The sequence below is a fragment of the Carcharhinus amblyrhynchos genome, chromosome 8 (genome assembly GCF_965287045.1).
Source record: "Carcharhinus amblyrhynchos chromosome 8, sCarAmb.v2.hapA, whole genome shotgun sequence".
Classification (NCBI taxonomy): domain Eukaryota; kingdom Metazoa; phylum Chordata; class Chondrichthyes; order Carcharhiniformes; family Carcharhinidae; genus Carcharhinus; species Carcharhinus amblyrhynchos.
The window spans coordinates 57,626,048-57,645,431 of record NC_137331.1 but is presented as its reverse complement, the minus strand read 5'-3'; the positions used below and the strand labels follow the sequence as shown (position 1 = coordinate 57,645,431).

Genomic DNA, 19,384 nt, shown 5'->3' with positions numbered 1-19,384 from the left:
AGAATAGAGATTTTTACTGCAATTGTACAGGATGTTGGTGAGACCATACCTGGAGTATTGTGTGCAGTCTTGGTGCCCTTATCTGAGGAAGGATGTCCTTGCTATAGAGTGAGTACAGCAAAGGTTTACCAGGCTGATTCTTCAGAAGGCAGGTCTGTCATATGAGTTAGGATTATATTCATTGGAACTTAGAAGAATGAGAGGGCATCTCATAGAAATTTATAAAATTCCAACTGGATTAGACAGGGTGGATTCCAAAAGAACACTCCCCATGGTGGGTAAGTCCAGAACTAGGGATCATAGTTTGAGGATAAGGGGTAAACCTTTTAAGACTGAGGTGAGGAGAAATTTCCTCACCCAGAGGTTGATGAATATATGAAATTCAGTACCTAAGAAATTAGTTGAGGCCAAAATGTTGTGGGATGCTCTTGATTCTATTTTCTACATTTGTATGAGAGTATTCTAACACAGTCCTGACTTGCATCTTGACGATCGCTTTTGGGAGTCAGAAGGTGAGTTACTCACTGCAGAATTCCCAGCCTCTGACTTGTTCATATAACTACAGTATTTATATGGCTGGTCAAGTTATGTTTCTGGCCAATAGTAACCCCCAGGATGTTGATACTGGGGGATTCAGTGATGGTAATGACATTTAAATGTCAAGGGGTAGTAGTTAGATTCTCTCTTGTTGGAGATGATCATTACATGGCACTTGTTTGGCATGAACGTTACTTGCCACTATCATCTCATGCCTGAATGTTGTCCAGGTCTTGTTGCATGTGGACATGAGCTGCTTGAGAATCTGAGAAGTTGAGAATGGTACTGAACACTGATGCAGCATTTAGGAGATGTCACCAAAAGTCTTTCATTTTAACTAATGCAGCTTCATGTCACCAGAGGAGGTGCTTTATGAGTTGATCTCGCAAAGAGGAGCAGTCATTGCCTCTATCTGAAGATGGTAGTAACTAATTGCAGTTACACTTTAAGTGACTCTCATAGATCAAGTGTCCACTTCTAAAGAAACAGGAAGGATTTAAACATCCCATGTTATGATGTTTTCACTCCAAAATGCATCTCTTCTTGCCAAATTGAATATTCCCGATCTCTGTAATCACCTTCACCCTTACAACCCTCTGAGATTTCAGCGCTCCTCCAATTCTAGCTTCCTGCTTCACCTTTGGTGGTCATGCCTTTAGCAGCCTAGGCCCCAGGCTCTGAAATTCCCTCCCTAAACCTTTTCACCTCTCTATCTGCTTTAAGATACCCCTTAAAATGTGCATCTGATCAAGTGTTTGGTCACCTAATATCACGTTACATGAATTTTGTGTCAAATTTTCTTAACAAAATTGTTGCTATGTGAGACTGCATCAGTGACTCTTGTCCTTAACCAATCTGTCCTCTTAATGCCCTCCCTCATAACTTCAGTGTTCTTTTCTCACCCCCAGTGTCCTCAGGGAGGCCAGCTCCTCCTGCTTTGTTTTGGAACTGCTGACTACATTGCAGAGCTGCAGATATTTTGGAGGAACGAGAAAATGAACCCTTGCCCCTTAACAATGCCCTTTGTCCTGTATAAAGTTGTGGCTCTTATAAAAGACTTCCAATGGGAAATGTGTAACCATGTTATCTCCTTTAAAAACAATAAAAGGGACAGGCTCAAATTGGGTTGAGACCTGAAATAACCTTCTGATTTGCTACCTTTGCTTTGTCAGAAGTTTCACAGAAATAGATTGCTGCGTGGTTTGTACTGGGTGATTGCAGGCTGTGAAAGCGCATTGTCTGTTTTCATCAAAGAATGCATAACTCACCATGCCCCAGGCATTCAGCGCAGTGCAAAATGAAGGAATTATTTATCATGACCAACCCTGATTTGAGGATGCTGACTATTTCAGTCAATCTCAAATAAATTATCAATGAGACATGAGCTGCTGACAGTTTTAGTTTGCTTTTAGGAGAATTTAAATATATTTGCTAATCGCTTAATTAAACAGCCATATCTGATTAGTTTTATTTCTAGTTGCATCTTTATGTACCTGTTTTCATATTGGTTAAGGCAGCAAGAAATGTTAAATAATCTTCCTGAAAATGAAGCTGTGTCAGTTAAGTAGTATGTAATTGTGCATTAGTGATAATCTCGCTGTATTGGCACTGAATGCTTTGCAATCTCTTCAATCAATGTACTTTATTGATGGAAAGTCACTTATAAACTGTAGTCTACAGATAGAAAATAATATTTTATGTTTAATTTTATTTAGTATTTAATTCTGATTAAAATAGTTCATTCCAAGCCAGAAACCTCATTATATTTGTGCTGTTCTGAGCTAAAGCTATATGCGATAATTAGATGTAATTTAACCTGGACACTTCAATTACATTAAATGGATTGGTAGAAATAGATTATTAATGAATGATTAGTCAAGGCGATAGATTCACTGTCTCTGTGGCCTGCTGTTTTTACATAGAAAATTGTCATCAGCTCTTTTTTGTGTTTCCTTTCCTTGGGGAGGTGGCCTTGACGACTCCTGAGGTATGAAGATGGCAAATGGACCTCCCCCAGTGGTGCTCCTTGATCATCCAGGTGGTAGCAGACACCAGAACAGCGAATTGGGAGTGCTTAGAGATGGTACAGATTTTAAGAAAGACAATGAAAATGGGTGAGGGGAGGAAAGAACTAACTAGAAGGTCTGTGATATGGTGCAAGGTAAAATATTGGAGCCAAAGATTAGCAAAACAACTAAGGTGAGATAAATGGACTAACGGGAGGAGAAATGTGAAGGCAAATGTGGAAGCACAGAAAATACAAAGTGGAGCTATGGAATATTATTTCTGGTCAATGGGAACTCTCAGGATGTTGAAAATGTTAGCAACAACTTTTAAGTCTGCAAATGCAGAACCCAATTCACATGCAAAGTCTTAATCGAAGGAAAGTGATATTTTTGAGCACTGTGGCTTTTCATCAGCCCATGGAAGCAGTTTGAGAAGGTAGCATGTTGGAAGTATTTTGCAGGTTAACATCAACCTGTTTGACCATGTTACGAATGCACCTTCCTTTGCTATCAAGTCCTGAGATGAGACTTGAATAGTAAGAAGTCTCATAATACTAAATTAAAGTCCAACAGGTTTATTGGGTAGCTCAAACTTTCGGAGTGTCGCTCCTTCTTCAGGTGGGTGAAGAGTTGAAGAGTCTGGAACTTGAACCAGGGCTTCTGGCTCAGTGGCAAGGATACTACTATTATAGCACAATACCTCCCACCGAATATAGTGCATTTTTTAAAATGCACTTGCAGTTCATGAGAAGGGTGTCATCATTTGAAAGCCTTGTGCATATGCATCTGTGTGCCCTCTTATTGTGAAGGTGAGCCAGTGAGCCATACTCCTACTCTATGTTCACCTCTCTTTGTGAACCTCACATGTGATATGGAGGTGACTTGTGAGAGTTACTCTGCCTTTGTGTGCTGTCAGGACAATATGTTAAACTCTTTATTGAAGTGCCTGCATGATGCTTATCATTAAGTTGACCATCACTGTATCAAGTCTTTTGATGCTTTTTCTGCACTGTTGTGGCAAATATCATTTCCCATAGTGTACCAATGGAGGGTTCACTGCTGACCTTCCATTGAATAGAGCCTGGTGAAGCCTGAGGGTTGAAGGTGCAAGGCTAAAAATTGTTTTCCGTGTCACTGGTCATAAAGGCTTTTCAGTCCATTGGAATAGCACAAAGGGACAGAAGGAATGTGGCTTTGTCCCATTGCCTGTACCTTAATCATCTTGGATTCTTGTGGCACGAGCATCTTGTCCATGTTGTGTTTCTTTGAGGGCATCTTCAGCTGGGAGCTGACCATCATCTTCCAATTCAGGTTCCCACCCTTCCCCCTCTTCACCATCTGAGGAGCTCTCAGCCTCTTCCATGTCTCCCTTTGGTACAGGATTCCTCCTTCTGAAGTGCCGGGTTGTAAAGGATGTAACAGATCATGATGAGGTGGAACACTCACCCTGGAGAGTCCTGTGAGGCTGACCTGTGTGGACAAAGCATCAGAAGTGTATCCTCAGGATGCTGCTAATGGTCTGTTTGTTAATGGATCATGTTGCCCAATGTGCCTCATTGTATCTCTCCTCCCAGTGATTCAGAGGATAATGCAATGGTGTCATGAGCCATCATTTGAGCGGTAACCTGCTCAAATTGTATTAGTGTTACAAGTAGGCTTATATTAACACTGTAATGAAGTTACTGTGAAAATCCCCTAGCTGCCACACTCCGGTGCCTGTTCAGGTACACTGAGAGAGAATTTAGCATGGCCAATGCACCTAACCAGCACGTCTCTCGGACTGTGGGAAGAAACTGGAGCATGCAGAAATGGGAAGAATATGCAAACTCTGCACAGGCAGTGACTCGAGTTGGGAATTGAAGCCGGGTCTCTGGCACTGTGAGGCAGCAGTGTGAACCACTGTGCCACAATGTCGCCCCTATCTCCAAGTAGCCATGTCTGCAATCACTGAGGCCCTTTGAATATGTGAGGCACCTGGGAGTGACTCAAGATTTATGTCATGAAAACTCCCACGGTACCTGGCACAAGCGTGCATGATGTGCTTCTGATGATTGCACACCAGTTAAATGTTAGAGTGGTACACTTTCCTATTTATGAACATCAGGGGATTGGAGTCATTGAGCTCCCAGTGCTACATGTGTTCAGTCAAATTCATTCTGTTTTCTATGGATACCTGAGATATTTGGAAACCCCCAAAATTTAGCAGACTGGCTAGCTTCATCAAGTTCACATATAGCAAAGGACATCTGTCATCTCCTTGGTACATTTATGTGTTGAGGATGGAGAGATACCACCTAGGTCACCTGTGAATCTGCAGGCAAAAAATAGTGTGTGGCAGTGACTTTCAGGGGCACTGGCTGGGGATATTCTCCCAGTCAATGGGATGTTAGATACTCCCACGGAAAATAGCAGATGGAATCCACCACCTGTCTGGGCAAGCATTATGCAAGATGGGAGCAGCATTATCTGTCGTTCATCTCCACATAGTAAAGCCTTGGTCACCTCTGAGAGATGGGTCTAAACTCCTCATCTTCTGGTCATTGCAGGTGCTCCCCAAGACCTTTGGGTGGGCCTCCTTTCAAAATTGGGCTGGGCAGCACCAAGCCTTCTCCTCCTCCTCCTCCTCCTCCTCAATCTGACCAATTAAATCAAGAAGGCAGCATTACCCACAGGGGGAAATTAATGAATCTTCCTTCTCCCTGCGGAATAATGGATGCACGAGGTTAATGAACACTGGGCAAAAAAAGTGGACGTCATGCTCACAAACAGACAGGCAGTGATATGTCCAGAGCTGCTTCTGCGCTGATAGCTTCTTGCTGATACGGTCTTGCAGCTGAGGAATTCACTCACACCTCTAGGTACCCACGATGGCAGCCCTGATACTCTACATCTCAATTCCACAGAATCTGTGAGGGCTTTGGACTGTACCAAATGAACTTCTGCAATCTATTACCTTATTTGCTGATCAAACGTAACTTGCACTTTAGTAATTACTGGATGCTCTTTGGCCTGTGATCCATGCTAATTGGATAAAGTGCACTACAAGCTTTCATTGATGATTATCTATACTGCCCAAACGTTTGTCCATATTTCCATTCTCACATACCTCTCTGGTGAAACTGAATTAAAGCAATTATATTGTGAAGCCAGTGAATCTTGTAGCTTCTCATTAAAACATAAAAAGGTATAGAGGAGTTCTTCAATGATGATGACATCAAAGAGGATAAGGCTGAGAAGGCTCTTGAGGAAGAGGACATCAGCCATAAGGCAATGTGATGTCTAGGTGAGGCAGACAAGCTTGGGATGCGCTCGTTACTGCTAGATTCATTGAGGATGATGAGGTCATCTCGTGAGAACATCCCATTATCTTCACATGGCTTCTGTGAGCGTTGCAATCCCTTGTCTGACTAATGGCAGCACACACTCTCTGAGATAAAACTCCTGTCGTGAGAACATAGTGGTTGACGATAGTCCCTGCATTACAGCAGAATGATGATGACTTGTAGTGGGGGCAGTGTATAGATCCTCACAGAGCTTGTTTAAATGTCTGACTCCTGTCTGGCTGACGGCAGCTCTCTTGCTCTTAATGACGATCATCATGGTGATGCAGTGAGGAAGGTTTAACCTCTCCTGATCCTATGGCATCCTTTGTGAGCTGAACCCTGTGGTTCAGTGTCGCTGGAAGCTGAAGCAGAAGGGATAGGGGGAAAGCCACACAAAGTTACTGAGAGCACACGCTGACAATAATTGGAATGTGTGACATCAGCCCTGTGCATTGTGGGAGACTTCCTCATTCCCTATGAGATACAGACATGACTGATTATGTGCAGAGGTGAATGTTATGTACAAGTGTTTAACACTGGTGTCCACAGTGTGCCACTAGAGCTGCTTAATCTTTCAGTTGGAGAAAAAATCTGAGTAGGTTAGAGAAATTTTAAATAATTAGGGATTTAAGGCAGTAATCAAACCACTGACGCTAAGTGAAATGGCCTCCAATCAGACGAACAGTTTAACAGGCAAATTGCCAGCATAAAGGCATATAACAATGAGATTTGAACATGTACTTCTGATTTAAACATGTATCTTGGCATTTTAAAATTGTATTAACTGTATTTTATAAAAGTAATTGAGCACTTTAGTCAAGAGCAGGCTGCTGCAAGGGATGATGAGATGAAGCTTTAGCAGACAGAAACACATACTTTGGGACAATGAAACCACAGAATGTACAAGCTGTTATCAGTGAAAGCTGTGGGCAGTAAGGTTCTCAGGACTACTTGTGAATAGGGTATTTCACACCATCCAGATAAAACGGGTCTCTTCTCAGACATGAGAATGTACATCTTTCTTGTTTGGGCAGTGATGTAGCAGGAGTTGGTGGGAACCTTATCTTTGACCTTCGTAGTTAAGCATCAGGGGTTACTAGACAACAGAGGAAGAAGTGTCAGCAATAGGGGGAGGAGGTGTCTGGATTCTACGGACCATTGAAATCCCAAGATGTCAGAGGGTAGAATGCAATTGGCTAAAGTTTGTGACAAGTGTTATTCATGACTGATTAGTTATGATTGAAACATCTTCAATACAAATGGAAGGTGGGAACATTTGATTTGAAAAATGTATCATTGTTTGAAACATTATAACTTCAAGAGTTTATATTGGAAAGCTCAGCGCCTTCTCTTTCAGAGAGGCATTGGACTAATCAATGTTATTTCTCCCATTGATCGTTGGTTAATGAAGATACATTTTTTAACTGGGACACTAGCTTCCTTGAATCTTTGTATTGGCTGACGTTCTGGCGATATCTAGCTTCCAAAGAATGCCACAACACTTCCTAACCCTGCCGCTATGTCTTGGTGCATCCTCAACATGAACAGCAAAGGTGGAGACAGTCCGCTCTCTATCATGCCTTGTTGGCTGTGATCACCTTGCTCCTTTGGAGGGCTGGGACCTGAGGGGGCCTGGCCTAATTTTGGGGTCCTGTTGTGTGGTGGTGCCACACTCCTCGGCCTGTGGAGCTGGAGTGGTCACAGGGAAAAGGGGTTTGGGTGGATAAGACACTCCTGGAGTCAGTTGAGTGGATGGCCCTGGGGTACGCACCAGCTGATCCTCCTCCCTGTGGGTGCCCGAAGGCCCCTGGCTTCCTCCTGGGGATGGAGGGGCAGCTGGAGAGAGCATGAGAAGCCCCACGTCCTCTGCCTTTGGCCATGATGAATACCATAGTGTGTATGTCCTGCAGCAGTGCAGGAAAAAACTCTTGGACCTAGGACTCCACAACAGCTGCCACCCTTGCTGTATTGACTTCTTTGTATTGGAGTATCGACAAAATCACTATTCATTCGTGGGACATGGGCATCACTGGCTGGCCAGCATTTATTGCCCATCCCTCGGTGCCCGAGGGCAGTTAAGACTCAACCACATTGTGTGGCTCTGGAGTCACATGTGGACCAGTCCAGGTAAGGATGGCAGATTTCCTTCCCTAAAGTACATTAGTGAACCAGGTGGGGCTTTCCAATAATCGACAGTGGTTTTAGGAAATGACCTGACATCCTTTTATGATTTTTCCCCGAGTTTGCCTTCGGATCTCCAGCAACTGAGGCAATGACTGAATCCAGAGGCACATCTTCTGACTGGGACCCAGCAGATTCCTGACCTCCAGCAATCCTCTGAGCGTCAGCACCCTGGGATGTCCCTGCCTCTGCTGTGGCTCTGAGAAAGTGATTAACTCACCAGATTGTGATGCCCAAGGTACTCCTGGAGCTATGTCCCTGCACTGGTGGAGAGTGTGACTGAGTGCTGTAATGCGTCTCCAGTGTTGGGGTCTGTGAATTCCTCTTCTGCACTGTTCTCAGGGCTGGAGTCAAGGACCTTGCTCGTGGATCCCCTTGGCTACTTCCCAGATGTGAAAGAAAGAGAATTCATTAGTGCAAGGCAGGGGCCTGAGAAACAGGAGACATCACTTACGGTATTGTTGTCTGATGGATGTTACAGTGCTGGATCCTCACTTGGTTTATTGCTGCCAACCTCACTTGGTTTATCGCTGCCAACCTCATCATCAACACAGGAATGGTCACTGTTGACCCTGGCCAACTGAATAGCTGTCTCCTCAGAGTAGCATTCTTCCACCCATTTGGGACGTCTCCCTCTGTTGTGTGTCAGCTTGTCCAGCATGAAGCCAATTGGAGAGAGCGTAAGCAAGATGTGTGCGAAGGTAGATGATCAGGATGCCCATCATATGTGGGTGGTGAGTGGGATCAGCAACATGATGAAGACACGACCCATGTCTTCATGAGGGAAATGATGATGTGTGTGGGAGAGAGAGCCATGGCAGTGAGTGAGATCCCTGTGGATGTATGATGGATGTCTGAGTGTGAGAGTTGAGAGTGATAAAAAGAATGACATACCCTGGTGGAATAGGGGAGATCATTTGTCGTCATTAAGCAATGGATGCCCATATTCTTCTGCAGGGTGTTGGTGCTGACCATCACTGCCACCATCTCTCATGTTGGGTTGGGGATCTTGTTGGCAGATCTTTGCCCAGAGCATGGGTATATCAATTGCAGTGAGTCTCCACTGTGTCCAGCAGGCACTTCAGGTGAATTTTGGGGCAGTCTGTTTCTTAGCTTTTGGAGCCATAATTACCCAGCAGCAAGTGTACTAGCTGTGTACAGGGGTGGCCTTTAGATGTGGCATTCCATAATTAAAGCACTGAAATGATGATGGGGAATGAATCAAAGGCGATTCACCAGCGATACAGTGTGAAAATTCTTGGCACTAAATGCCACGCTGTATGGAGTGAAAAGCTGCCATTGCAGTCAGCAGCCAATACAGTGCTTTTCCCACCCGCCACTGGCCTGTGCTGATTCCTCGCCTAATGTTTCCAAGCATAACATTGTTTTTATTTTTGGTTCCAGCATTTATAGCTTTCAAACCAAAAGCCACAGTTCCTGTTTTAGTGCAGGTTCTATAAGCTGCAATATCCAGTCTAAACATTGATTCAAGTTTTGTGTGCAAGAAAATTCAATAGTATTGAACATACTTAAAAGGCATTTTTAATAAAGTGTTCTTAAACAATTAATCTCACAGAATCCATAAAACAAAGATATCTGAAATTATAATTCACCGTTAAGTAAAAAAAACTGCTGTGATCAGGTTATTTTATGATTTATTTGAAGTGGCGAAACTATGCTGAGACTGCTTTTGTGTAAATGCGCAATAGACGTTGATTGTGCTTTAAGGTTGGAAGTTATTTTTGGGACAGGAATTTGTGGCACTCCCACAGGGCCACTTACAACACGTTTCCTCAATGTCAGCAATTTTGGCTTTGAATCAAGGTGATTGAGATTAAATCACTGGACAGCAATACAGAGCTGGGAATATCTCAACCAGGCAATCCATAGTCATTCTAAGAGGTTACAGGTTCCAATGGGTGGAATTTAACTCCCACCACCTAAGAGGGCTAGAAGTAGAAGGACTGGAGTTGAGAGTTGAGCCATAGAATTGGGAGCAAAGATAAGGAAGGAGTGAAGTCAGGGTTGGGGGAAGATTGAGGATAGCCTTCCCCTGATTCAAATTGAAACTGCAGTGGGCACAGTGATGACGGCATGGTTGCAGTGGTTAGCACTGCTGCCTCAGTGCTGAGTTAAATTGTGGTCTCGGGTGACTGTGTGGAGTCCGCACATTCTCCTTGTATCTGTATGGATTTCCTCACGTGGCCTGGTTTTCTCCCACAATCCAAAGATGTGTGGGTTCGTTTGATTGGCCATGCTAAATTGCCCCTTAGTGTCCCAAGACATGTAGATTAGCACGGTAAAAACATGAGGTTACAGGGATAGGGCCTGGGTAAGATGCTGTCAGACCTGGTGGGCTGAATTGCCTCTTCTGCACTGTAGGATTCTGTGATTAACAGCTGGCAGCCTCATGAAGGTTGGGGAGTTGCCTCCTTGGTCCTCCATTGGAAGATCTGCTCTTCACAGTGACATTTCCTCACCCTGGAGTGCCTGACAGGTCCTGGCAAGCCCTTCTACTTCCTGATCTCCAGGGCTGCAGGGCTTCCTCCATGAGTGCTGTTCCTGGTAACACTGCTGGGACTGAACATCAACCAGCTCTCTGATGGCTGGCAGCTCTTGAAGGTGAGACAGCTGTCCTTGAAGTTCCAATGGCTGGCTGCTTACTGCCTTCCTGGCATTGAATTCCTGTGGGGCTTCCCAAAATGCTTGTGATGTTGTCCTGGGTTCTCCTGCCAAAGGAGAGGGTCATTAAATTCAGTCCCAAGGGAGACCCAAGATGACAACTAAATTGTTGTGCAACACAGTCTGGTGAATACAGCCTTAGAATAGTCAATTATATAGCAGTGCAAAGAAGGAGCCAGTCCATTTTGACATCTAATTTATGGATCAGTCCTTATGATCAACTGGGAAAACATTGATTCCTGCAGTGATTTCTAACATCAGTAATGTTTGTGCCATACTTTCTACCTCTTGTTACAAGTCATCAATTTGTACGTTAAAAGTATGTAAATCTGATTAATGCTATTGCTGAAACTTTAAATTGTGATTCCAGTTGATTTGTTTTTACTCACCCTGACCCCAAATGGATTCTTCAGCTGTTGTGTTCATTATTGTTATTACATAACCTCAGTTATGTGTTAATATGAGTTATGTCCTTGTCTTCACACCAAAGATAATACACTGGGATGGGGAGAGGGGGTACGCAGTTTCTGCTCCCATTTTCTATGTCGGTGGGAGCGTGAAATTCTGTGGGAACTGCAAAATGTGGTTTATCCGGGTAGGATTTCCTGTTACAACATGTTCCTCCCCTGCCAATAACGTGACCGGAATACCAATGTTCAACTGATGATACCCCTTCCCTCCCCAACTCCCACTAGTTAGGTTTGTGCATTCCCTTGTGCCCGTGTGTCTCATGACAGGTAGCCCAGGGTGTGCACCTTGTGAGGAGACCCTGTCAGAGCAGCTCAGGTGAGTGCATTGCTCAGGTTGGAGTGAGTCATGTCTGGGCACTACGCCTTGCCACTGATTGGGCACTGTCCATGGCATTGCTCGGACTGTCTGTGGGGAGTTCTGACAGCGGGGGCGGGAGGGGGGAGGTTTGTTGAGGGGGGGCATTTTCTAATTTTAATTTCTTGTATTGGGGCACCCTTTAAAAATGGTGCCCCGACCTTTAAAAGATGGTTGCATCACTCTGCTTATTTTTGGGAAATTCCATCCATTTTGTGTGAATTAATTTTACGGGCCAGTGTTCATACCAACCCTGGAGAACAACAGACACATTTGTACATGTTTAGAAAGTAAGAGGTGGTGCTATGTAACAAATATTTCAATCAGTCATTTTTCTATTTTTTTCCATTCAGGAAATGATGACAAAACTAATAACAGAGACACCAGACCAGCCAATTCCATTTCTAATAAGTCACTTACAAAATAAGCAAGGAAGTCGGAACCAGCTACAAAGAACACTTTCAGGTTCAGCTGCTCTGTGGGCTCAGACTGGTAATGGCAAACTTTTTTTCAGCAGAGTTCTTCAAACATGTAGATTCTAAGTAATTCTCAGATTTTTTTTTGCCTAAGGGTTTAGCTCGTACAATAAGGACACTTTATGGCTTGTTGTAAAATTAAATTATGTGAAAGGATACTAGACGAGAAATCACATCATCATGAAGATTAGGCCCCATCTGCTGGCTGGGGGTAGACCAAAACATTGAGACAGCACCCACTTCTGCTGGGTTGTTGCACTTTACTGGAACCTATTAGAACTTCAGGTGGATGCAGGAAGAGAGTTTCTTCTTCCCTGTCCATTTTGAAGATATCTGACTGAATCCCAGTTTCTACCAGAGACCCTCCCTTCCAGTTACATCTTCTGTGAACAACATTAAGTTTTGCTACATGAAGCAAGTCTACCGAGTCTGTATTGGGCTGCTCGCTGAAGTTATTATTGAAGATAATGGGTGTTCCAGGGACATTGGGCCAGCTGACGGAAATCAGAGGTAGGAAGAGGCCATTGAAGGTGAATAAAATTGAGTGAAATGGGTTATGCAGAAAGACGATGGAGTTTGATAAAGGTGGGGGTGATGAGAATCCTGTCTTTACTATGAGCAAATACACTAACTGTAGCATTTTGCATAACAAATCAAAGCAAGGACAGTGCTATTGATTAAAAACATGGAATCAGATTTCAGTAGCAGAGGTGTGTGATCAAGCAATGGTGGGTGATAGGAGAGGAGGAGTTTATTGAAAGTGTTTTTTAAAATGTATTCTTTCACAAGATGTGGGCAATGCTGGTAAGGCCAGCACTTATTGCTCATTTCTAATTGCACTTGAGAAGATTGAGGTAAGCTGCCGTTTTGAACTGCTGCAATCCATGTGGTGTAGGTACACCCATAGTGCTGTTAGGAAGGGATTTTGACTGAATAACACTGAAGAAGCAGAGATGTGTCTCCAAGTCAGGATCGTGAGTGACTTGGAGGGGATCTTGCAAGTTGTGGTATTCCCATGCATCTGCTGCCCTTGTCCTTCCATGTTGCAATTTTGAAAGCTGTTGTCTGAGGAGCCTTGAGTTACTGCAATGCGTCTTGTAAATTGTACAATGTGCTGCCATGGAGCATCAGTGGTGGATGGAGTGAATGTTGAAGGTGGTTTGTTGGGGTTCCGGTCAAGTAGCTTGCTTTATCGTGGATGGTGTCAAGCTTCTAGGTTTGGACCGGACAGCTTAGCTCGGGGGAGATTGCCTCAATGTCACATCTCACCAGAAATGGCAGTGGAGAGCAGAATTGGGCCAACACTGGTAATGCATACATATTTGTAGGAGTCAGAGAATTGTTTCCATTTTATGATCATTAACTTGGGGGATGTTTTCTTTCATTAAGCCTTAAGCATCAGAAAGGCAGTTGATGAGGATATGATAGCAATATGTATGGAAGTTGGAAGCTGTCAGTATACGTATGATGGCTGACCCTGTATTCCTGGATAACATTTCCAAAAGGCAACATGTAAATGATGAAGAGGAGGGGGAATCAAAAGTTACACAAAATGTGGAGATGGAAGAAGAAACCTTGGAGTTTTGGGGAAGCAGTGGCCTAGTGGTATTATCGCTAGACTAGATTAATCCAGAAGCTCAACTAATGTTCTTAGGACCCAGGTTCGAATCCTGCCATGGCAGATGGTAGAATTTGAATTCAATTTAAAATATCTGGAACTAACAATCTACTGATGACCATGAGACCATCGTCAATTGTCAGAAAAACCCGTTTGGTTCACTAATGTCCTTTAGAGAAAGAAATCTGCCATCCTTACCTGGCCTGGTCCACATGTGACTCCAGATCCACAAAAAGACGGTTGACCCTCAGCTGCTTTCTGAACAAAGGCAACTAAGGATGGGCAATAAATGCCAACGATGCCCCATGGCCCAGGAATGAATAACAAAAAAATCGAATTTGGGGTGAAAATTGAAGGTGAGTTAATGTGCATAGAGTGAATTATGGAAGTAGAATCAGGACAGAGCAATACCACACTGGGCTGTGGATGAAAGGCTTACTTATCACCAACCCAAGAGAATGACTCAGTGTCAAGACAGCTCCAAAGGGATGGATGGATGTGTACCCCACAGAGTAGAATCCAGTCCTATATATTCTGATGGTATCTGATGTAATGAAGGAATTTCATATTGACATGTAGCTGGAATATTGAACAGTTTGGGATACAAGTGAGTCTTTAAATAATTTAATGCCAAAACCTCTGACCATAAAAGCATGTATAACTATTCACAACTTCCTATTTCATAAATGGCAAAATACTGTGAATGCTGGAAATTTGAAATAAAAATAGAAAATGCTGGATTAACTCAGCAGGTCTGGCAGCATCTGTGGAGAGAGAAACAGAATTAATGTTTTGAGTCCACATAACTGTTCGTCATTCATCTCAGTTTTCCCAACATTTTCAGTTTTTATTCGCTTTGCTGGGTTCCAGCTCCTCCTTCCTGACTTAAGGTTTGTTTTTCTTTCAGAAAACAAAGGGTCACGGCGAGATTGTAGAAGTTACGATAAGCCATGGCTAACAAATGCCAAAAAACCAAAAAAGTCAAAGAGCGACCTTGCTGTCTCCACCATATCACCACCATCGCCAGAATCAAAGTCACGTAAGTATGAATTAATTTAGCTGCTGTTCCTTTGTGTCATTTCAATGATTAGTGCAGCACCTTTTGTAATGAAAGCTGATATGTCTGTACCCCTGATATTTTGGGTTATTGGAACTCCATACAATATTAAAAAATAGATTCCCTTATACTGGTTGTTTAGTATGTTCTTTTCTGAATCTGTTCCAGAATAACCTAACAATTTGAGCTAGCTTAAGTTTACCAGTGATGCTGTCGATACTGACTGTGAACCAAATAGTCGAAGTATAAGCTGCCTTTCAAACTCCAAATTGAATTGTATTGTTGAGGCATGTATATAGTTTTAAGGTTGAAATGTTATGACTGTAATTTGTATAAAACTATAAAAAGTTTTAATTCTGCACTGTTTGTAGTTCAAAGACATGTAGATTTGCAATGGTTTATTTGAGATTTTTATGAATAAAGTATATTTTTGGAAAAAAAAAGTTGTCTGAAAACTAGGGAAAGGGAGCTTCTGAAAATATGATTACACCAGCAGGCCAGTGTTTGAGATAAAACAAAGAAAATCCTGATAGATAAAATAATGTATATAATCCTGTAATTCAGAAATTAGTTTATCTTTTAAAAAGCATTCATATCTGAATGTAAATATTTTCAAATGTGATGCAAATATATACAGATGGATGTAATTAATTTAAAAGCTCATCTTTCCAATTGGGATTCATGTTCCAGATTATGCATTCTTTTGTTAAATTAGTTACTGTCAAATAAAGTTAACCCTCTAGCAATGAGAAAATGTGCACAATGATGGTGACATTCAGTGAAGAAAAGCTGCTCAAGTAAACTTACAATTTTCTTAATGTTTGCAGTGCCAAGGTCAATAGAACATGCTGCTTGGGACTGGCGAACAAAACCTGAAAGTCAGAACTTTGATGAACTGAATCACATCCTTCAGGAAAGCAAGAAGTTGGGCAAGGCCCTGGAGAACCTCTCTCGTAGTGAGTATTATTTGTTATGCTTAGCAAAGTGACAGGAAGTCTTACTTACCCTTTTTAAACAGGAGATCACAATCATTGTATTTATGTTCTGCAAGATTACTGTAAAATACTACTACACTGTGCTGGAGTTTTATTAAGTGCACTTGGGAACAACAAACCTTGTGATATTTTTAAGCTTTTATTGAGTCCGTGATTGAGTGAGGAGTAAAACACTTGAAAATAACCCAGGAACGTGGGCAGACCATTTAACCCCTCACGTCTATTATACCACATGATAAGATCACGGCTGTCCTATGACCTAACTCCACATACCTGCCTTTGCTTCATATCCCTTCATGACTTCATTTAATAAATGTCAATCTCAGATTTAAAATTAATATTTGACGTAGAATCAGTTGCCATTGGGAGTTCCCAACTTCAACCACACTGTGTGTAGAAGTGTTTCCCAATTTCACTCCTGCAAGATTTGGCTCTAATTTTTACACTATGTTGCCTAATTCTCAACTTCACAGCAGGTGAAAATAATTTCTCTTTATCTGTACCCTTCAATATCTTGAAAACATTTATCAGATCACTCATTGACCATTTAACAATGCAATACAACCCAGTTTCTGTGATCGCTCCTCATATTTTAACCCTTCCAGCCCAGATATCATTCTTGTAAATCTGCACTACACTCGCAAGGCGATAATATCCTTCTACAGGTATGGTGCCCAAGGTAACTTTTGTTTTTTAGATCTTGAGGTACGGAGGCTAACATTTCATCAGCCTTTTTAATTATTTTCTGTACCTGTTCATGAGACTTTTAATATCTGTGTACCTGATCCATGTACCCAAATGTCCAAGTCTCTTTGCTCCTCTACTGCTTCCAGAGAAGTATTCTGTTTTATCGTTTTTAAGTCCAAAGTGAATATCTCACATTTGCCAGTTTTGCTCATTCATGTGATTGATCAACATTTCTTTAAATTTAAAGTTAACATTTATTTATTAGTCACAAGTAGGCTTACACTAACACTGCAATGAAGGTGCTGCGAAAGCATTCATTGTCATGCTTCCACTTTTACTGTGTGCAATGTCATCTATCTTTGTAAATCTGACAAATTTGGATATTTGGCCTTTTATCAGATCATCTGTGTTATTAATCAATGTGATGAATACATGAGCTTCCAACATAGATCTTTGTGGGAACCACTAATCATGTCCTGCCAAATAGTGTATCTGCCTCTTATCCCTATAATGCTTCATACTGCTTAGCCAAAACCAGGTAGAAGTATTAACCCTTACCCTGATAGAGAACTCCAACTTCACCTTTCCCACTGCCTTGATATCATTTGGCAGGAGGTCCAAGAAGATTACTTAAGGCAACCAAGAATTACTAATTTTTGAACTTTTCTCCAAGTTGGATTCTTCTCCCTTTAGTACGTGCCATCTGGTCCTACATTAGGGTTAGGGTAACCCTAACTCTAACCCTGTTCCCCTGCCCCTCCCCGCAAAAAAAACCTAATGCAGATACAAATCTTGGAAGTGGTTAACTTAAGCAGCATGTGCAGTGACTGGCTAACATGCAGCCCAGCTTTTGTCATGAACTGAACAAACAGCAAGTATGTGTCTCACTACGAATCTTTAAGATTTTGTTGAGAAAACTTTAGATATATATTTCAGCCTGTAACGTATCATGCTACTGCGTAGCTATGTATGCTCCCCACTGAATGGGCAGAGAAAGATGACTAGCCACTGGTCAAAGTTTTGCAGAATGAAAAATGCCTCTCCTACTCCCAGGGGCAGTTCAGGTAAAAATGGAACACTGCAAATTCTTTCATTTGACAGGGCCCAACTGCGTTCCATAAATGCTGATGCCAGCAGCATAGAGCACGTTCTTGTCTACATCTCTATTTATTCCACTGTTCTTTAAACCATATTTGTGCGTTTTCCTCGGGGCCAAATCAACACAATATTAGTTAGTTTTGGTGGGAGTCTATTATACCATTGCTTCTAATGTCTTATTTCACTTGAGAGATCATTTTCTACTTGTGCCCTCCGGTCTGCAATCAGTGTTAATAAACTTCTTACTTTTGGGACATCTGCTTATAGCTTTGGCTCTCTCAGCAAGCAGCTGGTACACTGCTGTAGTCACTTGCGTTTTTATTTAATAAAACAGGATTTAGAGAACCAGTTAAGTGTGTAACTTTTTTATACACACATTCATGGGATGCTAGGCCAGTATTCCTTATCCATCCTTGAGAAGGAGGTGGTGGGATGCCTTCTTGAACCACTGCAGTCCATGTTTTGTAGGAATACCCAGCACTGTTCTGGTAGTGCTGTGGGTTGGCATTTTCAGTTTTCCTTTAGTTTTAAACGTGTTTTTGACATGTGATTGTTTTTTCTGTCTTGCACATGATCGGATACCTTCAACAATTCCATCAAGAATAGAAACTGACATGCACTCAGCACACTAATGCTGGTAAGGAATCCAGCTAGATTCATCGTTGTTACCAAAGTCAATATGACCAACAATTTTATACTGAGCCTGGGCGAAATATTGAATATCCTTATTATCTCAACAATGCAGTTTGTTTCAATGAAAATGCCCGTAATTGGGCTTATATTAATTGAAGCTGCCAGCAGTGAGATCTATTAGTCATCCCGTGTCAAACCATATGTATTTTCTCATGCACATGACAGCAGCTGTCAGAACAGTCTTTCTTGGAGTTTGTTAAAATCAGCAATGTTAGAGCAACTCAGCAGAACAGCAGTATCTTTCCATCAAATTGATTAATTAACAAAAATGGTTATATTATCCATCTGACTGACTGACTTTATAGCTCCTTTACTAGTGATGTTTTTTCACTGCAGTTGGTTTTCTGATTCTTTTTGCATATTCTTATTACTTTTCATTAATTGAGTCATTTACTAGAATCCAAGTTAATAAAAAGTCCAGAGATTTGGAAAAATGGCATGCACACCATTTCAATAGCGCTGTCACAATTTTATGCTTGATGCTTTCATTAGCAGTTATAATAAATGTGAAAGCATGGGCTGAATTTTATGGGCCTCAAACGGGTAACAAAGCAGATATGTGGGCACTTAAATTAGGGCCCTGTGCCATTTCCAGTGTGCTTGATAAAAGTTGGTACACGCCACAATTTCTCTCTCTTTCTCTCCCCCCTCCAATTAAGTGGGCAATTAATGTTCAGTTAAGGGCCTGGTCTGACTGCCACTCTGATCTAACAGGCAGCGGGAGAGACCAGTGCTGAACATGCAGTTTGTTAGGTTTAACTCTACAGGCTGCAACCCACCAAAGGTGGTGGGCTGCCTCATGATGGGCCTCCTGTGGCAAGTGGTGAGAAGTGTAAAATTGCATGAGTGGGATTACCTCCAGGATCCTGCTCACACCCACTCAGACTCAATTTTACAGTGAGATGGACAGGGTCTTGGATGGGAAGCCCACCCCTATCTCTGTTAAGGCCCATAAGTGGCCATTAAGGGCATTTTCCCATCTAGCCTCAATTTTTAGGCTGGTTGGGTCAGGATGTCAAAAAGAAAATATCCCTACCTTTTGAACATCAAAGTCTGGAGGCCCTTTCAGATTTGGAGTGCCCTCCCCTTAGAGACCTGGGATCTTTGCCTTGCATCCCTCCCAGGTCTATCCCCTGATGCCAGGATTGTCTCCCTAGCATCCTGAGTGCTTGCCAGCCTGAAAATTCAGGCCCATGTTTATACAAG

General features: G+C 42.3%; 1 protein-coding gene across 3 annotated transcripts in view; it reads left to right on the top strand.

The window, feature by feature from the left end:
* Positions 1 to 19,384, top strand: part of c8h8orf34 (chromosome 8 C8orf34 homolog) — a 376,587-nt gene that overhangs the window by 117,483 nt on the left and 239,720 nt on the right. For all 3 annotated transcript variants that reach the window (XM_080194886.1, XM_080194885.1, XM_080194887.1), the window contains exons 2-4: positions 11,908 to 12,046; positions 14,556 to 14,687; positions 15,533 to 15,661. In XM_080194886.1, coding sequence (XP_080051012.1) covers positions 11,908 to 12,046; positions 14,556 to 14,687; positions 15,533 to 15,661 — 400 coding nt within the window. The remainder of the gene's footprint in view (positions 1 to 11,907; positions 12,047 to 14,555; positions 14,688 to 15,532; positions 15,662 to 19,384) is intronic.